This window comes from Anopheles coustani, chromosome 3, assembly GCF_943734705.1.
Source record: "Anopheles coustani chromosome 3, idAnoCousDA_361_x.2, whole genome shotgun sequence".
NCBI classification, from domain to species: domain Eukaryota; kingdom Metazoa; phylum Arthropoda; class Insecta; order Diptera; family Culicidae; genus Anopheles; species Anopheles coustani.
In genome coordinates, this window is record NC_071288.1 from 12,101,581 (window position 1) to 12,123,793 (window position 22,213).

Sequence of the window (22,213 nt, forward strand, 5' to 3'; positions counted from 1 at the left end):
GCACTGGCGGATCAAAGACGGTTTTACTTACGCAGTGCCCCGCGCGGATTGATAAGTTTCCCGAAGGAGCCCGTGCAAAGATACAAACTAATCATTACAGAATACACCAAATCTCCGTAATCTATGTAAGCAGGGAACATTCCTATATCATTCACCGAAAGAACGATTTCATTCAGTTTGCGATCGAATCCGATACAACACAGTGGAGAACAATGTTGAAAAAACAACAATTTCTGAATTTGTTCGCACACTTTTTTCTTTTCAATATGAGTTCTAATACTCGAACCTTTCCTTCCTTTTTTATGGCATTTTGTCAACAAAATAAATGACCATTTAACTAACCATGTAATCGCTTGAGAGTAGATTTGTGTAAACATGCAACCTATTCAAAAAACAATACTATTTCCAATTTGCTGAATCAAAATCATCCAGACATGAAAACAAATGGCATTACATTGAAAGGCAATAGAAAACAAGCTATGCCAGAAAACGGATGTGAATTCGATTTTTAGATTCATTCCCCGAGTTATGAGTTTGACACCACTGCACTAAGCCATCGATCGATCTCAAACCTATAAACAGGTATTTGTTTTTGAGTATAAAAAACCCTGTTTACTTAAACCCAATGTAACCGATTTTAACTTCCATTTATTAGTAGTTGATTCAACTAAAACGCTTTTTAAATCTGAAACCAGCTGCTGTAAACGCCATTTGCTATAGCAACGTGAAACGTTTGAGTAATTGGCATCATGTTACATATATTTTGATTATATTCTAGTTGCTATCATTTATGTTTGGCTTTACACTTAGTTGTTAACAGCTCAAATATGATAAAGAAGGAAAAAACAGCTTGTTTTTAAAATAATTTATAAGAATTTACATATTTTGTTGGTAAGATACCATCAAGCGATACCACAAAAAATGTACCATCTCTAGCGTTTGCTGGCACTTATCAATCAACGCGTTCGAGCTAGCGATTGCACTTGTTCCTACTTCCGGGGCCAAAGCCCGACGCTACGCTGATCCGCACCGTTTATCTAATCGAGAAACAGTACACCCGCAGCATACTGATGATGCACCCGCGTCAACCGTTACTGGCCTGGCCTGCCACGGAAACGCCACGGTGTGCGAGCGCCTGAAAGCTATTTGAAAACCTTTCGACGCACACAGAACCCTTCAGACAGTGGAGGATATTAAAAATCGCACCCTCGGTGCTCCAGCGGAACTCCACCTTCATGTGGGCCACCCTATGCGCGTCTCTGCGTGTGTGTGTGTGTGTTTGTGTGTGTCAAGAAGATGAACATGAAATTATACCGCGTATAATCATGACAACTCCCATCAGTTTTCCATGTTTTTGCACCGTTCTAACGCGCACCTCCCCACGGTGCGTTGTCTCGTATCCTTCTTTTCCTTTTTTACTCTCCCCCCTCCCATCCTTAGATCCTTGCCGGAAAAGCTAACGGTGCCTGTTCGTACCGGTTCCTACCTGCCCAAAACCACCCACGCTCCACAACTCGTGAGTTCTCCACGAACGAAAGCATCGACCGAGACCGTTAGCATGGATGTCCCCCTCTCTATTTCCCCCCCCCCCCCCTCCCCCCACACCAGGTGCGGACGCAAACGGGCCCAAGATTTATGGCAATTAAGCATTGTTTAACCTTCTGTTCCACGAGGCAGATCTGGAACCCTTGGGGATGCCGGTTTCGGGGGCCGCCGGAGCAGCACCGCGGGCGAATGAGGCTCGAAATTCCCTTCTCGCTACATGACACTAACATGCCATCACTGTCTTGTAGCAAACGGGTGAGAGGTAGAGGAGGAGGAGGAGGAGGAGGAGGAGGAGGAGGAGGAGGAGGAGGAGGAGGAGGAGGAGGAGGAGGAGGGAGAGGAAGGGTTCTTTCAGGCGCGAGGAAAGAAAGTCGCACGCCAAAGGAGCACCATCTTCTAGCGATCGAAGTCGTGTCGCACGTTCCATGAAATCGATACGTTGTTAAAACGTACAGGATGTTTTTCTTTCACCTCACCTTACATGTGTGTGTGTGTGTGGATGTGTGCGTGAGATGATGTGATCCCTGGCTTACCTTGGCAATGGCTTCGAAGGGCCGCAGGGATTGTGAACCGGAGCAGAATATGTTTTCCATGGCGTTCGCTCTGTGCCTGACTTGACGTTGTTCTTATTGTGTGCTTCGAGGGGTCTGTCAGGTGACCCAAAACACAACACTGCACGTTAGTAGACTTTAATATCAAGTCGCCGTTTGGATAGTGAGGGGGAGAGGAGGGAGAGAATTGATCAATAGCAACGTTAAAGGTAAATGTGTTCAATCCACTTCACGCAACGATAATGTCAATCGAAACGTGCACAGTAAGGAGTTTTATATTGGAAAACATTCTTAACCTAAAGTTTATTGGATTAGGTTTAAGATTACAAGGAGATGTGTTTTCCAAGATTAGTTGATATTACAATTTAATGTTGAAATAATAATAAGCTAAATTGATCAATATGCTTAAAATCGAATACAACTGGCGTCGCATTGAGTTTATAGCTTTTCTTCAAAAACGTTTACAGTGTTTTATTTTATAAATAAGAATCTTAGAAACTGCAGAAACTACATAAAACTGAAAACAATTAATTTGCCACGAGCAGTTTTTAAAGAGTATCATTTTTCGTTAGGAATACTTTTTAAATTTAACATGCAATGAACTTTTGTGGGTTCAAAAGTAAGCAATTAAATCAAATAGCGCCACTTGCCATTTAAGACCGACAGCCATTGGTGTGCCGCATCCAAGTGCCCGCTGCCAATCAGCTTAATTGAAGATTTTGGATTCGTTTGTCCCGGACTATTTTCGGAAACGGTCATCAATTCATCGTCGATGCGCGAAAAGTAAAAGCGTGGCCCCAAGGCATACGCAGCTCATCCCTGATGCCACGCTGGACAAATTTATTCTGCCCAATCCAACATGGTTGGATTATTGCCAGCAGGGGTCCTTTCCGGCCCCAGTTTCCACGAAGAGCGTCAACTGTGGAAGGGAAATGTTCCCATCCGTTCGATTCATTGCGTACGCAATTTTTTGCATTTGAAAGTTTCCACCGGACTGGGGTGAGCTGCGTTAGCGTTGTGCTGTTCTGCCCTCCTTCCCGTCGATCTGGTGTTCGGTATGTTCCTCCCCTGCCTCTTCGGAAGCGGAACAATTCGAACGACATCGTCTAATTAACGATGGTGATTAGCAAATCAACGCAATAACTCTTCGCGTGCACGGTAAAGTTTAATCCCATCATCAACCTCATCTCAGACCGACCCCATCGGCCCCCGCAAAACCCCCCTCGGCCACAGTGATTGATTGAAACGCAAAGTTTAATCAACGCTTCCTTTCCGCTTCTCTGCACCCGCGGCGTCGCACAGGGTACGCGATGAAATCGAGCGAATGTAAACCGCAGCAGCTGACGGCCATCGGCAACCGGCTGCTCGACTGGTTCTCGGTCATCATGGCGGACAGCAAGAAGCGGCGCCAGCACCAGCAGCAGAAGAACAAGGTGCACTTCCCGGCCGCCTGCAAGCTGGAGGCGCGCTGGATGTTCGGCCACCTCGACCTGAACAACGACGGCGAGCTGTCGACGCAGGAGCTGTACGATCTCGAGCACGACCAGAACGAGCGCTGCATCAAACCGTTCATCGACACGTGCGACCTCGACCAGGACGGGACGATCGATCCGCGCGAGTGGTGCCGCTGCTTCGAGAAGACCGACCGTCCGTGTGCCGCGGTCCGGCGGCGTCTCGGCAACGATCTCAGTGGTAAGTTGTTGGAGTCCCCGGTTGGGTGGAAGGCGAACGGAGAGTGCAGCTGCTTTTTTTTTCCCCTCCGCTAGGTTCGTACGCGCCGGATTGTGACAGCCAAGGGTTCTACAAGCCAACCCAATGCCACCAGGCCGTCGGGGTGTGCTGGTGTGTGGATGAACACGGGGTGGAGTTTGCCAACACGCGCACCCGGGGCAAGCCAAACTGCGGTAGGTTAAAATCAAAATTACTTCCATTTTACCAGGCTTGTTCCAAAACTACGTTCATTGGAACGATTAGATTAATTTGAATGAAACCGCATTTGCCAACCGAATTTTCTACAAAACACCATGCGCCTCCATCATGGATGAGCTACCAGGCGTCTCCATTTTATGTAAATTGAATATTGACGAATCAGTTGAGTGTTTGTTTACGACTTTTTTAAGGTGTATTTTGAATAATTTTATCCATATACCATGCGCATAAAATATTTGAAAATGGAGATAGGGATCCAAAGTATCCACGAGTAAAACACAGAATATAAATTGTTTTGAATCGCATAAAATAATATTAATTTAACTTCAAATAAAATTGCTGTGGAACATAATAAAATAACTTTTGTGAATAGCCTAAACAGTTGTTAGTTCTGTATCACTAAAGAATAGAATTATTAAGGAAAAATATTAATTAATTATTTGTTCCATCCATCTCTCACACACAGAAGAAATCATCAACAACGCCACCACTCTGAACTCGGACGACGAGGACACGGAAGACTCGGACGACGATGACGACAGCCAGGAGGGAAGTGCCGACCGCTTGCTGGTGTTCTAAGGGAACGAAAGCGCACCAAGACACGAGCGTGGCCACGCCGTTACCCCGAGAGGTTCACCTTCCGTAGCTATTTCTTTTCACCCAAACCGTCATTCGGTGCGCCACTTCGGTGCGGGCGGCGATTTTCCAAAGCGTTCGGCGACGGAGCGATGAGCCGGAAAACGCCCACCACGCGTGGACCAGGTGACGCATCACGGTACGTCAACGTATGCATCTTCTTATGTTCATCGCGTTTAATGCAACCGATAAGCAACATGGATTAGACAAATCATCTTTCCTAACTTCCCGTCCCAGAAAAGTCCACCAAAGTGTGGTGGTGTTGGTGGTGAATCGAGATACATTTTCACGTTTGAATGAATGAACACATTGTTACCAGGTGGGCGCGATCCCTCTGTTAATCTCTCTTTCGCTCTCCGTCGGTCGTGCGTACGAAACACTTCTTGCACGTTTCTACAGCAATGCTGCTCCCGTCCTTTGCATAGCTCGTACGTTTTATGTAGAAATTGCAAAACCTTGCTGAAACACTTTAAAGGCACATCCGACTAATGCTAGAAATGGTCAGCGAGTAAGAACTGTTCCACAGACCACCACAACTCTTTTAAACAAGCGTCGAGAGAGAACCGAAACAAAGATCGGAAGAAAAACGCGGAAGGAGAAAGCAGAGGCAGAGGATAGAAAAATAAACTTAACTCTTAGATACTAAGAAAAGCTAAACAAAGTAATAATTTTCTTTAGTGCTATCCGTCTTTACTGCTGAAACGCAAAAAAAAACTGGTGAGTGAGTGTTACGATACGTGGCAGCAAAGCAGAGGAGAAAAACTTGAAGAAAAAACCGGCCAAGAACGACACAAGCGAGTGTCTGCGTGTGTGTGTATGCGTGTATTACTGTTAGTAACTCCATTTGAAGGAAAAAAGCAAAGGTTTGCTGACCGTCAGCACTGTAGCCGAATGCAATCTCTAGAACAAATTTCTCAGCGAACAAGAACCAAAGACAAACGGAAGTAATCAAAACGCTGAAGCTTTTTTCATCCAAGCCAGTGTGTGTATGTGTATATGTGTGCTGTTTATGGACCTGTACACCTACGATCAATGTTCCGTCACATGTTTCTTGTACATTTCATTTTGTAGCAATAAAAAATATTCACAAATTATTCGAAATGAAACAATCAAATTCAATTGTTTTAATGTAAGATTATTCGGTCACTATTTTGAGAAGAAAAGCAAATTTTCAAACACAAAGACACGTTATTCATACGACGAAAAATAACTGCATGGGTACATCACTGTTGGTTTAGTCAGTCGGCCATTAATTCTGTAAGCCCATTCGGATGACAGCGTCAGCTTACAACAAGTAGGCATCGATGGGGAAAAACATATGATAAAACAAACCAATCCTAGCATCCCTTGCGCACGTTCAACTCGCTGTCACCAATGTCAAACGTAGTACATACTGTGGGTTTGTAATTTGTTCTGTTCGAATGTGATGCTATGAGTAGAGCAATTTCTAGCAAATGAAAGCCGATTGAAAATTTAAAACTGACGATAAAATCAATGCACTGAGCTTTTATTGTTCCATAGAACGCAAGTGAAAGGACGCCTAGGCCCGGTTGCATGCAAACGAAAGCTACCAATTACTACTATTAACTACTACTACTAACACTACTACTACTACTATTACTACTACTTATACAACTACCTACCGCTACCCACAGCACTTACACACCAAAGCCACCAGCTAACGTACCGCTAGTAGCAAAAGAAACTGACTCCTAGAGGAAAAATCCATAGCATGCTGCAATTTCCGGCAAAAGCAAACGAGGTATGGAGAAAGGTGAAGGAATAAAATTACGAGCGTTTAGATGAAATTTCAGCATTAAAACTTCAAAAACGTTTGTCAGGCAAGGGATGTGTAATGTACCGCAAGTGGGGGACAAAACCAGGCTACAAATGAAAAATCAAACACTTAATACGAAACGAAATGGTCAATCAGGATAAAAAATATGCAAACAAACACATGATTATGATTTCGATGAAACGTAAACTAGGTAATAAAAAAAAAAAAAACAAAACGTAGAACTAGATCGCAAAACCAATGTGTGCTACAAGAATGTGCTGCAGAGTTGTTTAGAAGTGTACCACGGAGCGTGAAGAAAAGAAAAAACCTAGAGATGCAAAAGTGTATTCTAGCATCCACAGCAGTCGTAGTATAAACGTGAACTAAACTTAAAACAGAAGGTACAGAACGTAAAACACCGCAGATACTTATGGTGGTGCGATGTGAGTGTATGTGTGTATGGCACATGGCTTCATTGCAGCTGACACGTTCGATTGCAAGTGAACATTCCTTTTCATTTATCTGGTTTGGCTATTATCGTCCTACCGAAGCGACAACATGCATACGAAAAAAAGACCCATATGATCATTCCATACAGCATTTTTATTAAACGTAATTAAACTGAACATTCCAACACACATTCGACAAGATGATTGAGAAAGAAGAGAAGTGTTTAAACAGTGGATGACAGACACGAATGTTGTATTATTAGATTGAAGTAAAACAAAACCATAAAAACAACTAAAAACATCTTGATTTCCGGTAACAGAAAAGCAAACTTCTAGACCGTAAAACACACATACATAATACACACCAACCAGATGCAAGAAGGAAACCAGGAACTAAGGCGAACAGTCGGCATGTTTATAAGCCTCTTCTTGTGTGGTAAGCCCGTCGTTTGCCACCCGAGCAGCACTACACCACTGAAGATGGTCACTTTACGCTCGATGGGTCCTTCCTTACTCTAATATAGTGTAAGTGCGACGGCCATTACGCCGACCGTTTAATGGATAGAAAAGCGAAAACCTTTTATGAAGCATACCAGTGCGTTTTAGTGGAGAGATAAGAAAAAATAACACGAGAAACAAATAATGGCATTCTTCTATAACTAAACCTATTTGTTTGCACAGGAAGCTGTAAGAACGTAGACATGATCTGAATAATTAAATAAAAAAAAACGGAGAAACACAGACACACAAATAAAACCAGTACAGTATGACGGATCTTTGGAAAGAGAACATCCCCCGCGTGTTTATTTTATTCGTTCCATTCGTATTGGGGTTTGGGGGAAAGAAATAAAACATTTACAGCAAATACATTGCACAAAGACGACATTTATTGTTGGAAAAGAAACAGTACGTCAATTGCAGCCTTCATCGTTGCCTTTTTTTTCAGCAATATATTAGTTCTGTAAAGTAAATTGATTCATTTAGATAACCAACCAGGTGCTCTAAAGCAGGTGTGTTCACTCCTTCTCCACCGCAACTTCCTCCCGGAGACGTTGGGCGAGCATTTTGCGCAGCTGCAACGAACCTTCCGGTGGTTCGACCGGGACCACCTCACCGTCTCCGTCCATAATCTTCTGGGCCACCTGTGCCGACGTTGGCCGCTCGTTTTTGCGAATCGTTTCGTTGAGCTGGCGGGCTCGGGCCTTCTTCTTCAGGTGCAGTATCTTGTCCCGCTGTGCCCGAAGGTATTCCTGCCGTGCTTTCATATCCTCGGTGTTGATCTGAAACATGGAACCGTCGAGCAAACGTTTTCTTTCCCGAGTGTCTACCTAATGGCCTACCTTTTCCTGGTCGAAGAATAGATTCAATCGCTGAAACTTATCGCTTCCACCAGCGGCTGACTCTCCTTCCAGGGGATCGTCCACAATGGGACGACCTCCACTAAGCCGGACGCGCATCGCTGCCGTTTCCGGATCTTTCCGCAGTTCGTTCTCGACCGACTTTAGAATATCGCGCTCCAGTTCACCCTCCGAAGAGCTTGCTTCACCGCCAGCCTCATCCGCCTGCTCCGGTAATGTCACTCTCGGTGATTGCCGTTCCGCTTCCTCCTGACTCCCGTCGTCCCTTTCGGTCGACTTGGACAAGCTTTGCGAACGGCGCTCGATCAGGTCGAGTGCCTGCAGTTGCAGTTCCACATTCCGCTGTACCATCATGCGGATGAAGATGCGTATGTCGTTCGCGGCCCAGATCTGCTGGAACAGACCCTGATGGAACGAGAACGTGTTGCGGTCGTCACCCTCGGAGGTGGCGGCGGATGCGGACGAAGCGCGCGGTGCCCCACCCGCACCAAGGTTTGCCACATGCCGACCCTCGAGGCAGGCAAACTCGAACTGCTCGGGCGTTATCTGCATCTCCTCCATGAACGAACCGAGCATATAATCGACCAGATTCTTGTACTCATCGTGCACCTTCCGGAACTCGGGATTGCTTTCGTCCGGCTGCAGGTTTGGATCGAAGACTGCCGAGGAGGAAAGGAGCGAAAAATTACGCATCAACAACCATTTGCGGCTGCAGCACTTCCTATATTAACACCTACTTATCGATTTATCCTCGATGAACGTCTGCAGTGGAGCATTCCAGACAGGGCCGTGCAGAAAGCAAACCAGCGAATCGAAAACCCACGAGTTATCGTCCGCCATCGTCGTCAGTCAGTATCTGTTGTTAAGCTGATTTTTCGGAAAAAACACACAAGTGCACAACCGGATATCGTTCCTATGTTGCCTTTTTTGTGCCAACAAGTAAGTTTAAAAAATCTTTACTATACTCCCAATTTGGTAGCAAACCAATCACATCGACTTTTAAATCGGAAACAACATTGCTTTACGAAACGAACGCAGGCACTGCACATTCGGTTCCCTTTGAGTGTGATACAGAGTCGATTTGTTTTCTTTCCGAGCGTTGCCATAGGGATAAACGATTTTACGCGGACCCTGTTGCAGCATTGCAGTTGGCCACTACAAAGCTGTCATGTCGTTGTTTAAGGTTAAAGGTGAGCAGGTTTCTCAATTAGAATGAAAACAAAGTTGTAAAAATTCTTGTACCCCAAGGCGTTATTGATGGTTAGGTTAGTTTTCAGTCCCGTTTCAATTAAATAATAAATCACTCAACAGTTTTACAAATGTGTCAAGTGTTCAGGAACAGTTTCTTTCACACCGATTGATCGAGGGAAAGCACGAAATGTTTCACGGAAAAGGGACAAATGTACCTAGAGGAGAAGGTTTACATTAATAAATCAAAACTCAATTCGAATAATTTTTCATTTCCATGTGTTTGTATTGTTTTTCGGTGTTTTTGTTTGTTTGTTTTGTTGCTTCCTCTCTTCATTGTTTCTTTTCTTTTATCTTTAAACCTCCTGTATTGTTTATTCCGCTGCCGCGGGTTGTCGCCTATCTCGGACGCGCTACCTCCACGTGCATCCAAATACTACATTATATCATCATAGTTTTAATTTCATTTTTTTTTGTAATTTCCTTTTTGTTTGACATTTTTCATCCGCCACTTCACACGCGCACGCAACCTGTCTTGTGTTTTGACCGTAAGTTTTTTTTTTCTCTCTTTACAGCAAACTGATAGGTACACGCACACACTACACGACACGACACCTTATGTGGCCGTGGGGCATGGTTTCTGCCACCACCAGAATATTCACGGTCGTCGCCGATATCTCCATCGACAACACCACCAACATCATCACAATCATCATCATCGTAGTAATCGTCATTCAATCAGCGTTCGTTTTACATGATTCCATAATCGAGAGTATACGGGATAGGGAGGGGAAACCAAAGCCTACCACTCGCGGTCAGCGCAGTTTCCGGTCTCCAGCGTTACTTCCAATAGTTGAATCAAGTTCCCACCACAGTGACTTTTTGTCCAGAGTTGTTAAACTGCTTTTTACACATTATACATAAATATAATGTTTTTTTTTAGATTGTTTTATGTCGAATTTCATATCCCTCGCGTCTTAGTCCGATGTTTAGCGAGCAAAAAATTTTATTTTTTGTCGTGTTTTACTCAGTTCTCTCGTTCTCTGATTCTCATTCTCGACGCATTCATTTACTTAAATTATCCTCACGTCTGCTAATGTTTTTATTTTATTCTCTCCTTTTTTTTATTCACGTCACTCCCAGTTCTCTCACCTCACCCACTCTAGTTACAATCTCTAGTTGGGATGTATTATTCAATTTGTTCTTTATCATATGCCTACTACTATAATCCACCTTTCCTCTGCGTCACTCCTTTGTGTATCTGCCTTTAGCGTCGTGGATTCTTCGCATCGAAGTATGCCGTTGCGCTTGAAAGATCGTCGTGCGCTTGCTTTTATCATCAATCGCTTCTACCGACTAAAGATCACCGGAAAGAGCTGCTTTGCGTGCAGTTTATCATCTTAATGTTCGATAATTTCTACCCCCCCTGCTTGTGTCCCCTATATTATCTGCTTCTGCTACAAGGTTTTCGTAACTGAAAAACAGCAGTGGCGTTTCGCCCGAGCAATTTGCTGCTCTCCAGTTAGGAAACACCACAAAATTGATTCAGAGTTCGCAAACGGAACGGACTGCTGGAAACGTTTTGAAGCAAAACCTGCGGCCATACCGAGCAGATACCTGCACAGTTCTTTATAATCTATTTCTGTGCCACCCGGCCTATGTTTTTCAGCAAACTATTTTCAAAGCTTCGCCACCAAAACCACGGTTAATAGTTCCTTCGAACCAAAGCGCAATGTATTGATGTTTCGATCGGGAAGCTTTGTTGCCTTGTTGGTTACCTTTTTTTTGTATAAAATAAGTAAAGCAAATCTTTCCGGTAATGTATGTGTCAACTTCCATCATTAATCATGGAGGGTAGAGAGCGAGTGTTGTAAAATCGTGCAAACAGTGCAAATGTTTCAAACTCCTTTTCGTCAACGAATTGTATATCGACTAAAATTCTGCCCTATGGTCACATACTCCAATATTCTTCCAAATCGGTCAAAGTTTCCCTCTTCCGGATACGGAAACGATCATCAAAATTCCCTAACACCTAACACATCTAGCTCTAGGATCAAATGAAAGCTTAGAATATCTCGCTCCTCCCTGACCGATGGCGATGGTCCATGATGAATTGCTGTATCCATCTGTTACACCATTGCATTGAATGGAAGCATAACTGCTGACGTTGCGCGCGACACAACATCAATGTAGGTCCACTCACTGCTGTGCTCCATTGAAGCAGTTTGCTTCTAACGGATGTTCGAATATATGTATAATTCATATTAAAAAAAAATAAAAATATTTTATGTTTCGTAACGATATACACGTATGTACTAGGTCATAAGTGTTTCCCTCTCTTGTCACAAATCAAACACCGTACACGTGTTTTTTTTTTAAATTTATCGATAGCTAAACCATCGCCACCGATTGAAATGATAATTTAATGATGTCTCACGAAGGATATCGACTTGATTGAACAATTGCTGTACAAAAAAAAGCTTGAAAAGCAGAAGAAATTATGAGCAGTAACTAGCACAGGGCTAGCAGCGAACTTCCAACAGGACAACTTATACCGAAATGTTACTGCATTGTTTGCATACAGATAGTTTCGCCTTTAGTCTACTCATTCCGATAAAAGTATTTTATTCTGCGTACAAGACTAAAAACAGTATACGACGGAGGACCGAAAACACAAAGAACGTTCAAAACGTCGCGGTTACGTGCGCATCCCATTTAAAGGTGGTAGTGGTTGTTCTTTGTTTTGTTTTCTAACGGCATACAAACGTTGTTCATATTATGTATATGTAATGTATGAGATGAAAAATTAAATTTACAAACCAACCAACTGTTCGGCAGTACAAACCAACCCCCGTCGACTCAGTAGCTCTGAGATGGGCATCAAACGATGGAGTGGCAGTGGCCAGCAGAGCGACCTCACGCTGTCGATAATGGATTGGTAGAGTCAAGTTCCTTAACGCTTGAACAATCGGCCGACGGATCACTGATTGCGTCGTTACCGTCACTACCTTCTCGCATCGTCGTTATGTCCTGCTGCTGCTGCTGCTGCTGGTGCTCTTCCTCTGCTAATGGAGCCGAGGATGAAATAGAATCGATGGGAGCCACGGAACTTAGAACGGATGGAAGGAGGCCAACGGTGATGGTGGCGTTGGGCTTGCTGTCAGAGGCAGTCACGTTCCTCTCTACTTCCGCACCAGTAGTGGAAGTAGTAGTAGTAGTAGTAGTAGTTATAGTATTTGAAGTTGTAGTAAAATTAGTTATAGTAGTGTTGCAACCCGTCGCCGCCGCTGTTGATGTGGATGTTGTTGTTGATTGATGGCGTTGCTGATACGGACATTTGGCGGAGAACGGTGGTGCCGTAACGTGCTATGCTATTCTCGCCTTTTTCTGTGCCGGGCTGCTGTCTGTGTCATCGTCGTCGTCCTCGTCATCGGAATCACCCTCGTAGTCGACGAGCCCCTGACGGAATAGTAACCAATGGAATCAAAACGAAGGCACAGTTTAGGCGCACATGCACTTACAAAATAAACTAGACAAACTTGCCACTAAACGCAAACATCTTCGAAAGCAGAAGGTGTTGTCTCGAAGGTACCAAGTTTTGAAATAGCTGAATTTTTCTCTAATTCTTCCGACTCATCTGAGTCTTTTTGTTTGTGCATTTCTTAACTCACACAGAAGCGGTAAATTCAGGGATTCACTTATTTTCATTTTCCAATTTTGGTCAGTATTAAGCTTTAAATTTATTAACACGTTAACCGCCCAGCCTATTTTGTGACACTTTTCGTTTACACCACTCGGTCTTCAATTTCGTTCGATGTTAGTCACTGGCACGATAAGCACCGGTGAAACAAAACGAAGTGGAAAGAAAGAAACGAAGAGAGTGCATGAAAATGAAGCACATTGGCGGACTGACACGGACGGACCGGTACTGGCGGACTGACACTGATCGACCGACGCGACTCATGGATTCGTCAGTCCCAAGGGACCGACGTGACGTGAACGGAAACTTCACCGGCAGTCCCCAGGGACTGACAGGGCGTTTAACGTGTTAAAGAAGAAGACAAAATCAGATGACCAAAACAAAAAACATCAGATGAGACTAAAGCTGAGAGCATAAGTTGATGCGCTATTTCAATCATGGATGAGTAAGAAACACATGGACAGGTGGCATTGACTGTAATTCCAATTCACCTACCTTTTTCAGGCCACCCACAACGGAAGAAGTGGATGCACTTGTTGAACCCATTGAGGAGGAAGAAGTAGCCTGCGGTGTATCTTCCAAAGCCGACACGTTCGGTTCGTCGACGGCGGGAGCAGAGTCTAGCACGGGGGATACTACCAAGGACGTCGTAGAGGTGGTACTCACTTCATCGCCATTCTCGTTGCTGTCCAATGCTCGCTTTCGATTTTCTCGACTACCCTCACTATCGTCGGAAACGGTCGGTTTAGCATCGCCGGAGGTGCTGTTGCTGATACTGCTTCCTGCCGGGGCATCAGCGCTAATATCAGTATTCATCATCATCTCCGTGGACGTAACTACCGCTGACGCAGCATCTGACGTCGTGCCATGAACTCTTCCAGCAGCCGACGCTGACAACTGCGTGGAAGTTTCCACCTCTCCACCAAGAAGAGATTCATCAGCTGCGGGGTTCAGCGTTTTGATGGCGCTGACGGGGGGATCACTACTGACGCTGCAGCTCGCTCCATCGTCGATGTTTGTGGAAGCTACTGGTACTGCGCTACTATGCTCCGCAGGAACAACGACCGCCAACCCATTGAGACACGCATCACCGGTGGCCGGAATGGACGATGTAGAAGGAGCAACAGCAGTAACTTCATCACCGGAGCTGCTGCTACTGCTGGCGGGTGACTCGACAGTGGCAGGATATTTGTCAATTTTGGCAGTAGACGGTTGCAGCTGGTACACCGACGATAGGTCGCTCTCGCCGAGTGCACTCACGACAAGGCTGTTGGCGTCCTCCAGCGCCGACTCCTCCGCCGGGGTCAAACTAGCCGAACTGACGACCGGACCACCATGACCCAACACATGAGAATGATGCTGTTTTAGGTGGTGATTCACATCCAAGGAACTGCCGCTCTCCACTGCTACCGACGACGACTGAAGGCCATTGTTGCTCGCAATCGCGTGCGACAGACTACTGCTCGGCTCCAACGATGTGGACTGCAGATCGCCACCGCTGTGTTCGCCACCAGCGACAGAAGGGGTGGGCACGAGGCCACCGCCGCTACCGGTAACATCAGCACCATCGGTACCGTTGTTGATGGTCAGCATGTTCGCCGTTTCAGATTCGTCGGCGGATGTAGCTGTCGCAGTGACCGTCGTGTGGAGGAGCGGATGTGAAGGCCCACCGCCATACTTCGGCCCATTTAGGCTGCTTGTTGTGTCCATAGCTTTTTTGTCGAACATTTTACCTGAAATGTAAGTTCAAGGTAATCAAACCCCATTTCATTCAAGCCAAGCACCAATCTCAGCCAACAAAAAATAACTTTACAGATTTTAGAGGAAATTGACAGGAAAAGTCAAACATCGAAAGGATCTTTAATTTGATTTTACTGAACGGCTGACGGTCCAAAACATAGCACAATAGTTTATTTTCGCAGTCAATTGTAATACTCCGCAAAAAACAAAAAATGTTAGCTCATTCAACATTACCTGCGCCCTCAGGGTAATCCTCGTCCTCGTTGAACCATATTTCCTCCTCGGCCTCCATTTGTCGCTGATCCCTCCGGTAACGATTACTATTCCGCAAAATTGAGGGTACACTATGGGGGATGGTAATGACGAGTTCAGGTTGAGACAAAATTTTAAAAATAAAATAAATAAAATTGTACAGAGTTTACTACCACACCATACTGCCACTGAGGCATACACACTTACCTATCCAAGTTAACCTTCTCCTTCTCCTTCAACCGATCCTGCTGCTGATCGTACTTGCTTCGGAGTGTCTTGAACGTTTGCACATACTGCACGTCTTCGAAATTTTGTCCGAAATTTTCCACGAAGTACGTATACAGCGACTTTATGTCCTCCAGCTTGATGAACTCGAACAGCTCCAGTATCGCCGATTCGAGCAGATTGTACCTACTATTGTTACGGATGAACGCCTCCACGACGGGTTTGAACAGATTACCCTTTACAATGTGCCTGTGACGAAATGCGAAAGAAATGCAACGAAAAGGGTTCGTCAGTGACATGGGAAAAATGTCGTCAACGTGTTTCGTGACATTCAGCTGAAATGTTCAATTTCAACACCACCACACACTACTCGCCTGTTGTAAAATTCATCCTTCAGAGCCACTATTTTACGCAAAAATCGAAGTGCTCCCAGCACGAGGAAAGTGTGTCGGCTGCTCATCAGCACGAGAATACGCCGCAGTAGATCCTTATTGATGATACAATTCTTGATGTGGTAGGTGTGATGTTCCACGCAGAAAGCAAGCAGTTCCAAGACCAACCCCAACAGCTGCACCGAATGGTAGTCCTCCCTGACGGGTTTCTCGGTTTGTGTTTGCCGTAGAAGAGGGGCTGAATTGAAACATAAAGGAGAAACGAGGCCCACGGTACAATGAGACAAATGGCACCAGTCTAATGCAAACAATGTGTTTGCATATCTTCTCTTCACTACTCACCAATCAGTGTCTGTATGCTGTGTTTGTAGAAGAAGTTGAGAAAATCAGACTTCTCCGACTTGTTCGACGAACTCAGCATATTTTCCGGATCCAACAAGATTCGCAGCACACCCATCAGCTGAACAGCGCCACCAAGCTCTGGCTCGGAATCCGACAGCATTTGCTCGATGGAAATGTTGATCAGCGTCTGATCCTGCAGAAAAAAAGGTACGAAATAATGCCAACCGCCAATAATCTCCACAAAACGCTCATCGTTCCCCTGATCACATACCTCATCACTGTCCGAGTTGTTGAACTGCTGCAGCGTATAGTCACGCACGATCGAAGGCGAATACTCAACAATCGTGATCAGTATGTCGATGGACGCCTCCTTCGTTTTCTTGTCGTTGATTGCGAGTGTTATCTCCAGTGCCGGCAGCACACCGAGGCTGATCAGCGTCTTGTAAAAGGTTTCCTTGCCTTGCGGCTGCAGGAACTGGGCGAAGTTGCAGAACTCCTTCAGGAACAGTATACTGTCTCGACGCTTCGAGTCCGGCGTTTGCGGATCGGTCAGCATCGTAAACAGATCGTCCAGGAACTTTTCGTCCTCCTGGATGAGCGTTACAATCTCCACCTTGTTGAAGAAGATGAACGAGGACAGCGTGTTCAGCATGTTATCCTCGAACACGGACGGCGCCGGCAGCACAATGTCCTGTATGTACTGCACCCGGTACGTCTGGTGTATCTTCGCCAGCAGGTCCGTGTTCCGGATCGGTATCGCCTCCCGGAACTTGACCAGCTTCTTCAGATACTGGCGATGGTTCTTCGGCGGGTTGCCGGACGGATCGTACTCGAGGCAACCAACGACATCGAAGATCGTATCCTCGGCGAACATGATCTCGAACAAACCGTTTTTGTTCAACAGGAAGATGTTCTTAAAAATCTCGTACAAATAGTGCAGCCCTTCCTGATTGTCCAGGTCCTCGCAGATGTGAAACAGGCCCAGCAACTTTTTGATATAGTTTTCCGACTCGATAGCCATAGCCAGTTTATCTTTTCGGTTTGCTGTTGTTAGTCCACTGGCAATTACCTCCGAAATGTCCTCCAAGCGTGATAGCTCACACGGTGGCAGTTCGATCGGCGGCGCCGAATCGGACATGTCCTCGAAACGCTCATCTTCTGATTCTTCTACTACGTCCTGTGTTATTTCCACCGACGGATCTTTTCCTTGTACCTGTATTTTTTATAAGATTCAATATGAGTATACTAGCTAAATAAATATAAATTAACTAAATATTGTATTTTTTATACATAATCAATCCATGCATCACAATTATGCTTTATACCACCAAACAGAAAAAAATGTTTCTATTAAATAACAAGGAGAATGTGAAAAGTGATGTTGTACAATTGTAAAATAAAAAAATCGATGCAAATCGGAGCAAAAAGTTGTAAAGAGAACAATTGTTTATCTTATAGAAGACATTTCTATATCGTTCAAAATCAGGTAATCAAAACATCTTAGCACGGTTTGCTCTTCCCATTGTAGATCCAAAATAAGGCACGCTTGGCTTAACATTTGTATTTGTCCTTTCATAACCTCTTGGACATTCTATATCTAATGATTTACAAGTTGGATGAAATCTTTTTGATTTTATTTTTTATTTTATAACGGACCAACACACCTTAGTGAAGGTTCGTCTTAACTTACCTGGCAAATCTTTTCCCATATTTCATCGCAACCCGCCTTCTCCTGAAAGCTGAGCGCCAGATCAAAATTATCGCCCTCACTCCACACAATCAATGTGTCCTGTTGCTTGTGGTAGATTGTGTCGGAATGAATCTTGCTTTCCAGCAGCATCGAACCGTCGTTCTCTGCATGCACGAGAAGTGATACACCTAGAATCGTAATACGAACAGCGTTGATATATCGAAAACACAGACACAAATGGACAAGGACAAAAGAAGCGGAACATTACCTTTTACACGGTCTACATAGCTGGATGTGACGTGACCGGTTCCTCGATCGTCCCACTGGCGGTCTGCATTCAGGGCGTACAGCTTGACGCGTCGTCTAGTGTCGGTCGTCATGTTGCGTCGACTGCCGTTAGCACTGACGACGCCGGAACCGATACTATTGTTCCTGCTGTTTCCGCAGCAACTCGTTGTTGTCGCTCCTGAAACGGGCGCCTGCCGCTGGTTCCGGCCGCGTTTGCTGCTGTTGGTGCTGCAACCACTACTACCAGCACCACCAATTTGCTTCCGATCGTCGCTGTGGTACGCACCAACTCGTTCGACTGCCCGGTGCCGGCGTTGTAACTGTTCACGTGCGCGCAACTGCTTTTTCGAAGGATTGTGCTGCGGTGGTGGCCGGTAGCGTTGTTGGTGCTGTTGTAGCAGCGACGGTCTCTGCTGTTGCTGTACCTGTTCTTGGCCTATCGCTCGAAAACCAAGGATGGAGGAAGAAGAGTGTTTTTTCCTTCGTTTCTTCAGTATTTTGTAAGCAGATTTTTCCTCGCTGTACTCAATTGTCGCCGTTTCGGAGGCTGATTGATTCCGAGTGAGACTGCGAGTTCGCTCTTCACGTACCACAGCAACCGTGTAATGAGCAACGGCAACAGGATATCGTTGCGACGATCTAAAAAAGCTGGTGGATTTTCGGTTGTTTGTTGCACTCAAAAGTTCACTTTTCCGTAGGCCTCGCTTAGCACTGCGCCTCTAGCACAAACAGAACATAAACTAGTTTCCTACAGTTAGAAGCGACTTTTTGTGAAAACGGTGCGGAAACTAGCAATAGGGCTAATGAAGTCCTACTTTGATGGTTTTTTCTTAACACAAATCCAATACGAGATCCTTATTAAGCTGCACGTTTGGGAACTAACACAATTTAATATCCACTTGTAAGATGATTAAATAGTTGGAAATGTTCGTACTACACTATAATTCATCCCCAAAACACACTTTCGTTGGTTCTGTCACTAGTTTTCTTTGAGATATGAATGCACATCGACTTTAACGTTGAATATACAGATGATCGTCCTGTAAGAAAAATATTTGAAAATATTAGTCGCGTATGACCAATTTAACGTACTATATTGATTATTTATTCTATTTAGGCTTCATGAAAGGCAGTAGAAATTAAATGACATTCCCCGTGAATCTTTAAGCGCCTAAATTATTAAACATTGGACGTTGTTCCATGTTCTTCCTAACGAAATTTGTTTTGTGACCAATGTTTGTTTCTCACGTTTCGACAATCGCAATTCCTTCAAAGTGCCGTGACCTCTATGCGAAAGGCGCATGCCTCGGCGTGTGTTCGATGTAGAAATTGTAATGGGCTTCTCGCTTGCTTGCTTACTATACCGGATAGATTGTAAACAGATAGCGCACCACATGCCGACGTTTATCTCCGCTGATAACGTACCGGGAGTTCCCCCCTCATCCGATCTTTCAATGTTACGCTTTGAAGCAACACACGACATACGTCATCATGGAAATAATGGCAGTTCAAGGTAAGATTTGTAAGACTGGATACATTCATTACTTTTCAGGCATGGATGAATGATCCTATCCATGTAAAACATGTTCCAAGTGGACGTTGAACTGGACAAAATTATAGCTATACATTGCAAAATTACTATCGAAAGGATTATGTATCCGCTGGTTGGATCGCAGTCAAAGAATGGATGGGTGCTTCGAAGAACCAACCCTCACCAGATCATAATCTCCCCCGTAATCAGCCCAATCCAACCCACCGCGCCGACTGACCTTCAGCGCGATAAACAACGTCAAAACAAGATGGCAACACTTGCAGCAGCAATCCGGCAACTCTCACATCGCCTCATCAACATCAACTAAGCATCTCTTCTGCCTCAGCTCCCTTCTTACGAACAACCACCACCCGTTTCCAAGCCCCGATCCAGTCACACTTCGGCATCGCCGGTCACGCACACATTCAAACATTCTGCCGCTGTTACTCGAAACTCGCAGCACTCGTACTCCATCTCTTTCTCACCGTTTGGTCGGATGATTCATCAAGTCATCATCGCAGTAGGACGATGAGGTTTCGGCAAAGGAGCTGATGAAACTTCTGACGTACGGTACAGCAGCACCAGGAGCAGCAGCAACCCAGCAGACTTCATGACTTGCCGTGCAAGACGCAAGAATTCGGAAGACAAGACGCGTCTAGCTTTTTTAACGCCAAAATACCCACACTAATACCCATTGGCGACTGGTCAGTCAGCTTTCTTCTTCTGGCAAGGCAACCAAGTAGACATTAGTTATCCAACTCCTAGCAGGAAACGTTACATTTAGAACGTTCCACGGGTACGAAGGATCACCCGGAAGAAACTATGGAAGCTTTCGATTATTGTTTAGCCGCCCTGCAAAGTCTTGGGAAGTCAAAAATCCCATAACATTTTTTCCTGCTATCCGCAAGCGAATGTGTGTACGTGTGCGCGGGCGCGTACTTCGTTCGAAAACACCACAGTTTACTTTTCGAGTGGGTTTCGAGAAGTAAATTTAACCGTGTGAAGAACTGAAAGAACTGCGACTCAGGTGAATGTGACTGGAAAGGCAAACTGGAACCAAAAACGAAGAATAATCCACCGCCCAAACCACGTCACGGTAGGTCATTTGCGTAAAATTTACACATTCCAGCTTACGTAGAGCGCCGATGGTTTCTTTCGCCTCTAAGGTGGAATGTAGCAATAAAGTACCACCAGTGCACCGCCGCACGGTAGGACAAAGTGCAAAAATCGAGATCGCATGCATCGTCACTACCGCCGTTCCTCCAGGAACTTGGACAGTCTGGATTGCCTCACACACATTCACAAGCGTGAAGCATTTTTCTCACGTACACAATCATGCTTTAGAATTGATCACAATTTCACGGCTTCATTCGCCGCGAAAGTGTTGTTTCGGACGAAACAAGAAGTTGGTTTTCATAGCATAATATCGAAGCAATGCTCTTTTCACAATGAAGTATTAAAAACGCAAAAGAAACTCTCAATCAAGCATCCTTCCCGTTCTGCTGGAAACCGCGGTGATGCACACAGGGCTGCAATACTCGGACGCTCATTTCTATCTCGCTCTCACACTTCACGTATCGAGTCCCGTAGCGGCCTCAAACACACACACACATTCATATTCACAGGCACCACGGTCCGCGAGACGAGTTGTTCTTGTTCATCGCACGGTATTCTTCTTTCTCACGCACTGCTGGAGGAACGAGAATTGAAACGCGAAAAACCAAGCGAATTCTTCATTCGCCAAGCTAAGGGTTATTTAGCTTTCAACATCTGATCTGAAACATCTCAACCACCAAATCTTTGATTTTATCCAACACTAAACAATGCTAAAGCTTGAATAACGCATTGAAATGCATTGTCATAACTACACACGGGTTCATGCCATCGAGCAGAATGCTTCGATGCGATCGATCGAAGGAAACGGAACAATCGGACTGTAAAAAATATGACACCATTTTTCTTACCAACCTTCTATCCTGTGGACCACCAAACCAAAGGAAAGGAAATTCGGGAAAAGAAAATCAACTCACACTGTACCGTACTTCGGCCGCCGCAGACGGACGCTCCCGGACAAGCCCGGCCGCTGTCCTCAAACCGGCCGTTTCTCTTCAGGTGCACTCGTATCGTCCATCAACCAATTGGTCACTATCGGTTTGATTGCGTTTCACACGATGCGCTTTTAGCAGTTGACAAATACACGAATGAAAATTTTGTCCTACCACAGCTACGCCGAATCGTAACACATATGCAAAAAACCTCGTTTTGTCTGCTCCACAGTTTGGCTTTTGCTTACCGTAACCAGACTTGGCTAGGATCGGAAATGGTTCTACTTTTCCGGGCACAAAATGCGTTCCGTACGACTGTACTCGTATTTTATCGCTTTCCCCTATGCTTCTGCCGTTCAATGAATCGATTTTACGAAGCCAATTGGATGCCGTACCTTTCCTTTACGGGTTTTCGACGAGCACTCGCAAAACTGGCTATCACAACATTTACACCGCCATATTGGATTTTTTCCGTTTTCTCTTCGCTACAGTGTTGCCAGAATCGGGATTCGGAAGATTCGAAGATTCGATCCCCCCACTAGAATCTAAAGGATCCGATCCCGTTTGACGGATTT

The 22,213-nt window shown here is 45.0% G+C and overlaps 3 protein-coding genes across 3 annotated transcripts in view; 1 reads left to right on the plus strand and 2 right to left on the minus strand.

The window, feature by feature from the left end:
* The window catches only part of LOC131260826 (proteoglycan Cow), an 80,990-nt gene extending 74,256 nt beyond the window's left edge, over positions 1 to 6,734 (plus strand). Inside the window, exons 9-11 of the mRNA XM_058262656.1 lie at positions 3,399 to 3,788; positions 3,863 to 4,000; positions 4,492 to 6,734. Coding sequence (XP_058118639.1) covers positions 3,399 to 3,788; positions 3,863 to 4,000; positions 4,492 to 4,604 — 641 coding nt within the window. The 3' untranslated portion in view covers positions 4,605 to 6,734. The remainder of the gene's footprint in view (positions 1 to 3,398; positions 3,789 to 3,862; positions 4,001 to 4,491) is intronic.
* A 1,169-nt stretch (positions 6,735 to 7,903) lies between these two features.
* On the minus strand, positions 7,904 to 9,085 carry LOC131259276 (cilia- and flagella-associated protein 36). The gene is made up of 3 exons (XM_058260729.1): positions 8,983 to 9,085; positions 8,228 to 8,904; positions 7,904 to 8,167 (listed from the first exon to the last, which is right to left on the minus strand). The coding sequence occupies exons 1-3, from the start codon at positions 9,083 to 9,085 to the stop codon at positions 7,904 to 7,906; spliced, it is 1,044 nt and encodes a 347-aa protein (XP_058116712.1).
* Positions 9,086 to 12,035: 2,950 nt separating this feature from the next.
* Positions 12,036 to 22,081, minus strand: LOC131261154 (serine/threonine-protein phosphatase 4 regulatory subunit 3). Its single transcript, XM_058263086.1, has 11 exons — positions 21,562 to 22,081; positions 18,997 to 19,102; positions 18,043 to 18,781; positions 17,775 to 17,962; positions 16,356 to 17,297; positions 16,085 to 16,271; positions 15,725 to 15,980; positions 15,333 to 15,599; positions 15,108 to 15,217; positions 13,629 to 14,866; positions 12,036 to 12,892 (listed from the first exon to the last, which is right to left on the minus strand). The coding sequence occupies exons 2-11, from the start codon at positions 19,009 to 19,011 to the stop codon at positions 12,800 to 12,802; spliced, it is 4,035 nt and encodes a 1,344-aa protein (XP_058119069.1). The 5' UTR covers positions 19,012 to 19,102; positions 21,562 to 22,081; the 3' UTR covers positions 12,036 to 12,799.
* Between the last annotated feature and the right edge of the window lie 132 nt (positions 22,082 to 22,213).

Bases quoted from the DNA above. Each gene is read 5' to 3' on its own strand.
- LOC131259276 (XM_058260729.1), bottom strand. From the start codon at position 9,085: ATGGCGGACGATAACTCGTGGGTTTTCGATTCGCTGGTTTGCTTTCTG. The intron at 8,905-8,982 runs GTAGGTGTTAAT...CCTCCTCGGCAG, and splicing joins CATCGAGGATAAATCGATAA to TCTTCGATCCAAACCTGCAG. The intron at 8,168-8,227 runs GTAGGCCATTAG...TCCATGTTTCAG, and splicing joins TATTCTTCGACCAGGAAAAG to ATCAACACCGAGGATATGAA.
- LOC131261154 (XM_058263086.1), bottom strand. The intron at 17,963-18,042 runs GTAATGTTCCGC...TTACGATTCTAG, and splicing joins CTATGTAGACCGTGTAAAAG to GTGTATCACTTCTCGTGCAT. The intron at 12,893-13,628 runs GTAGGTGAATTG...CTATTCCGTCAG, and splicing joins TTGTGGGTGGCCTGAAAAAG to GGGCTCGTCGACTACGAGGG.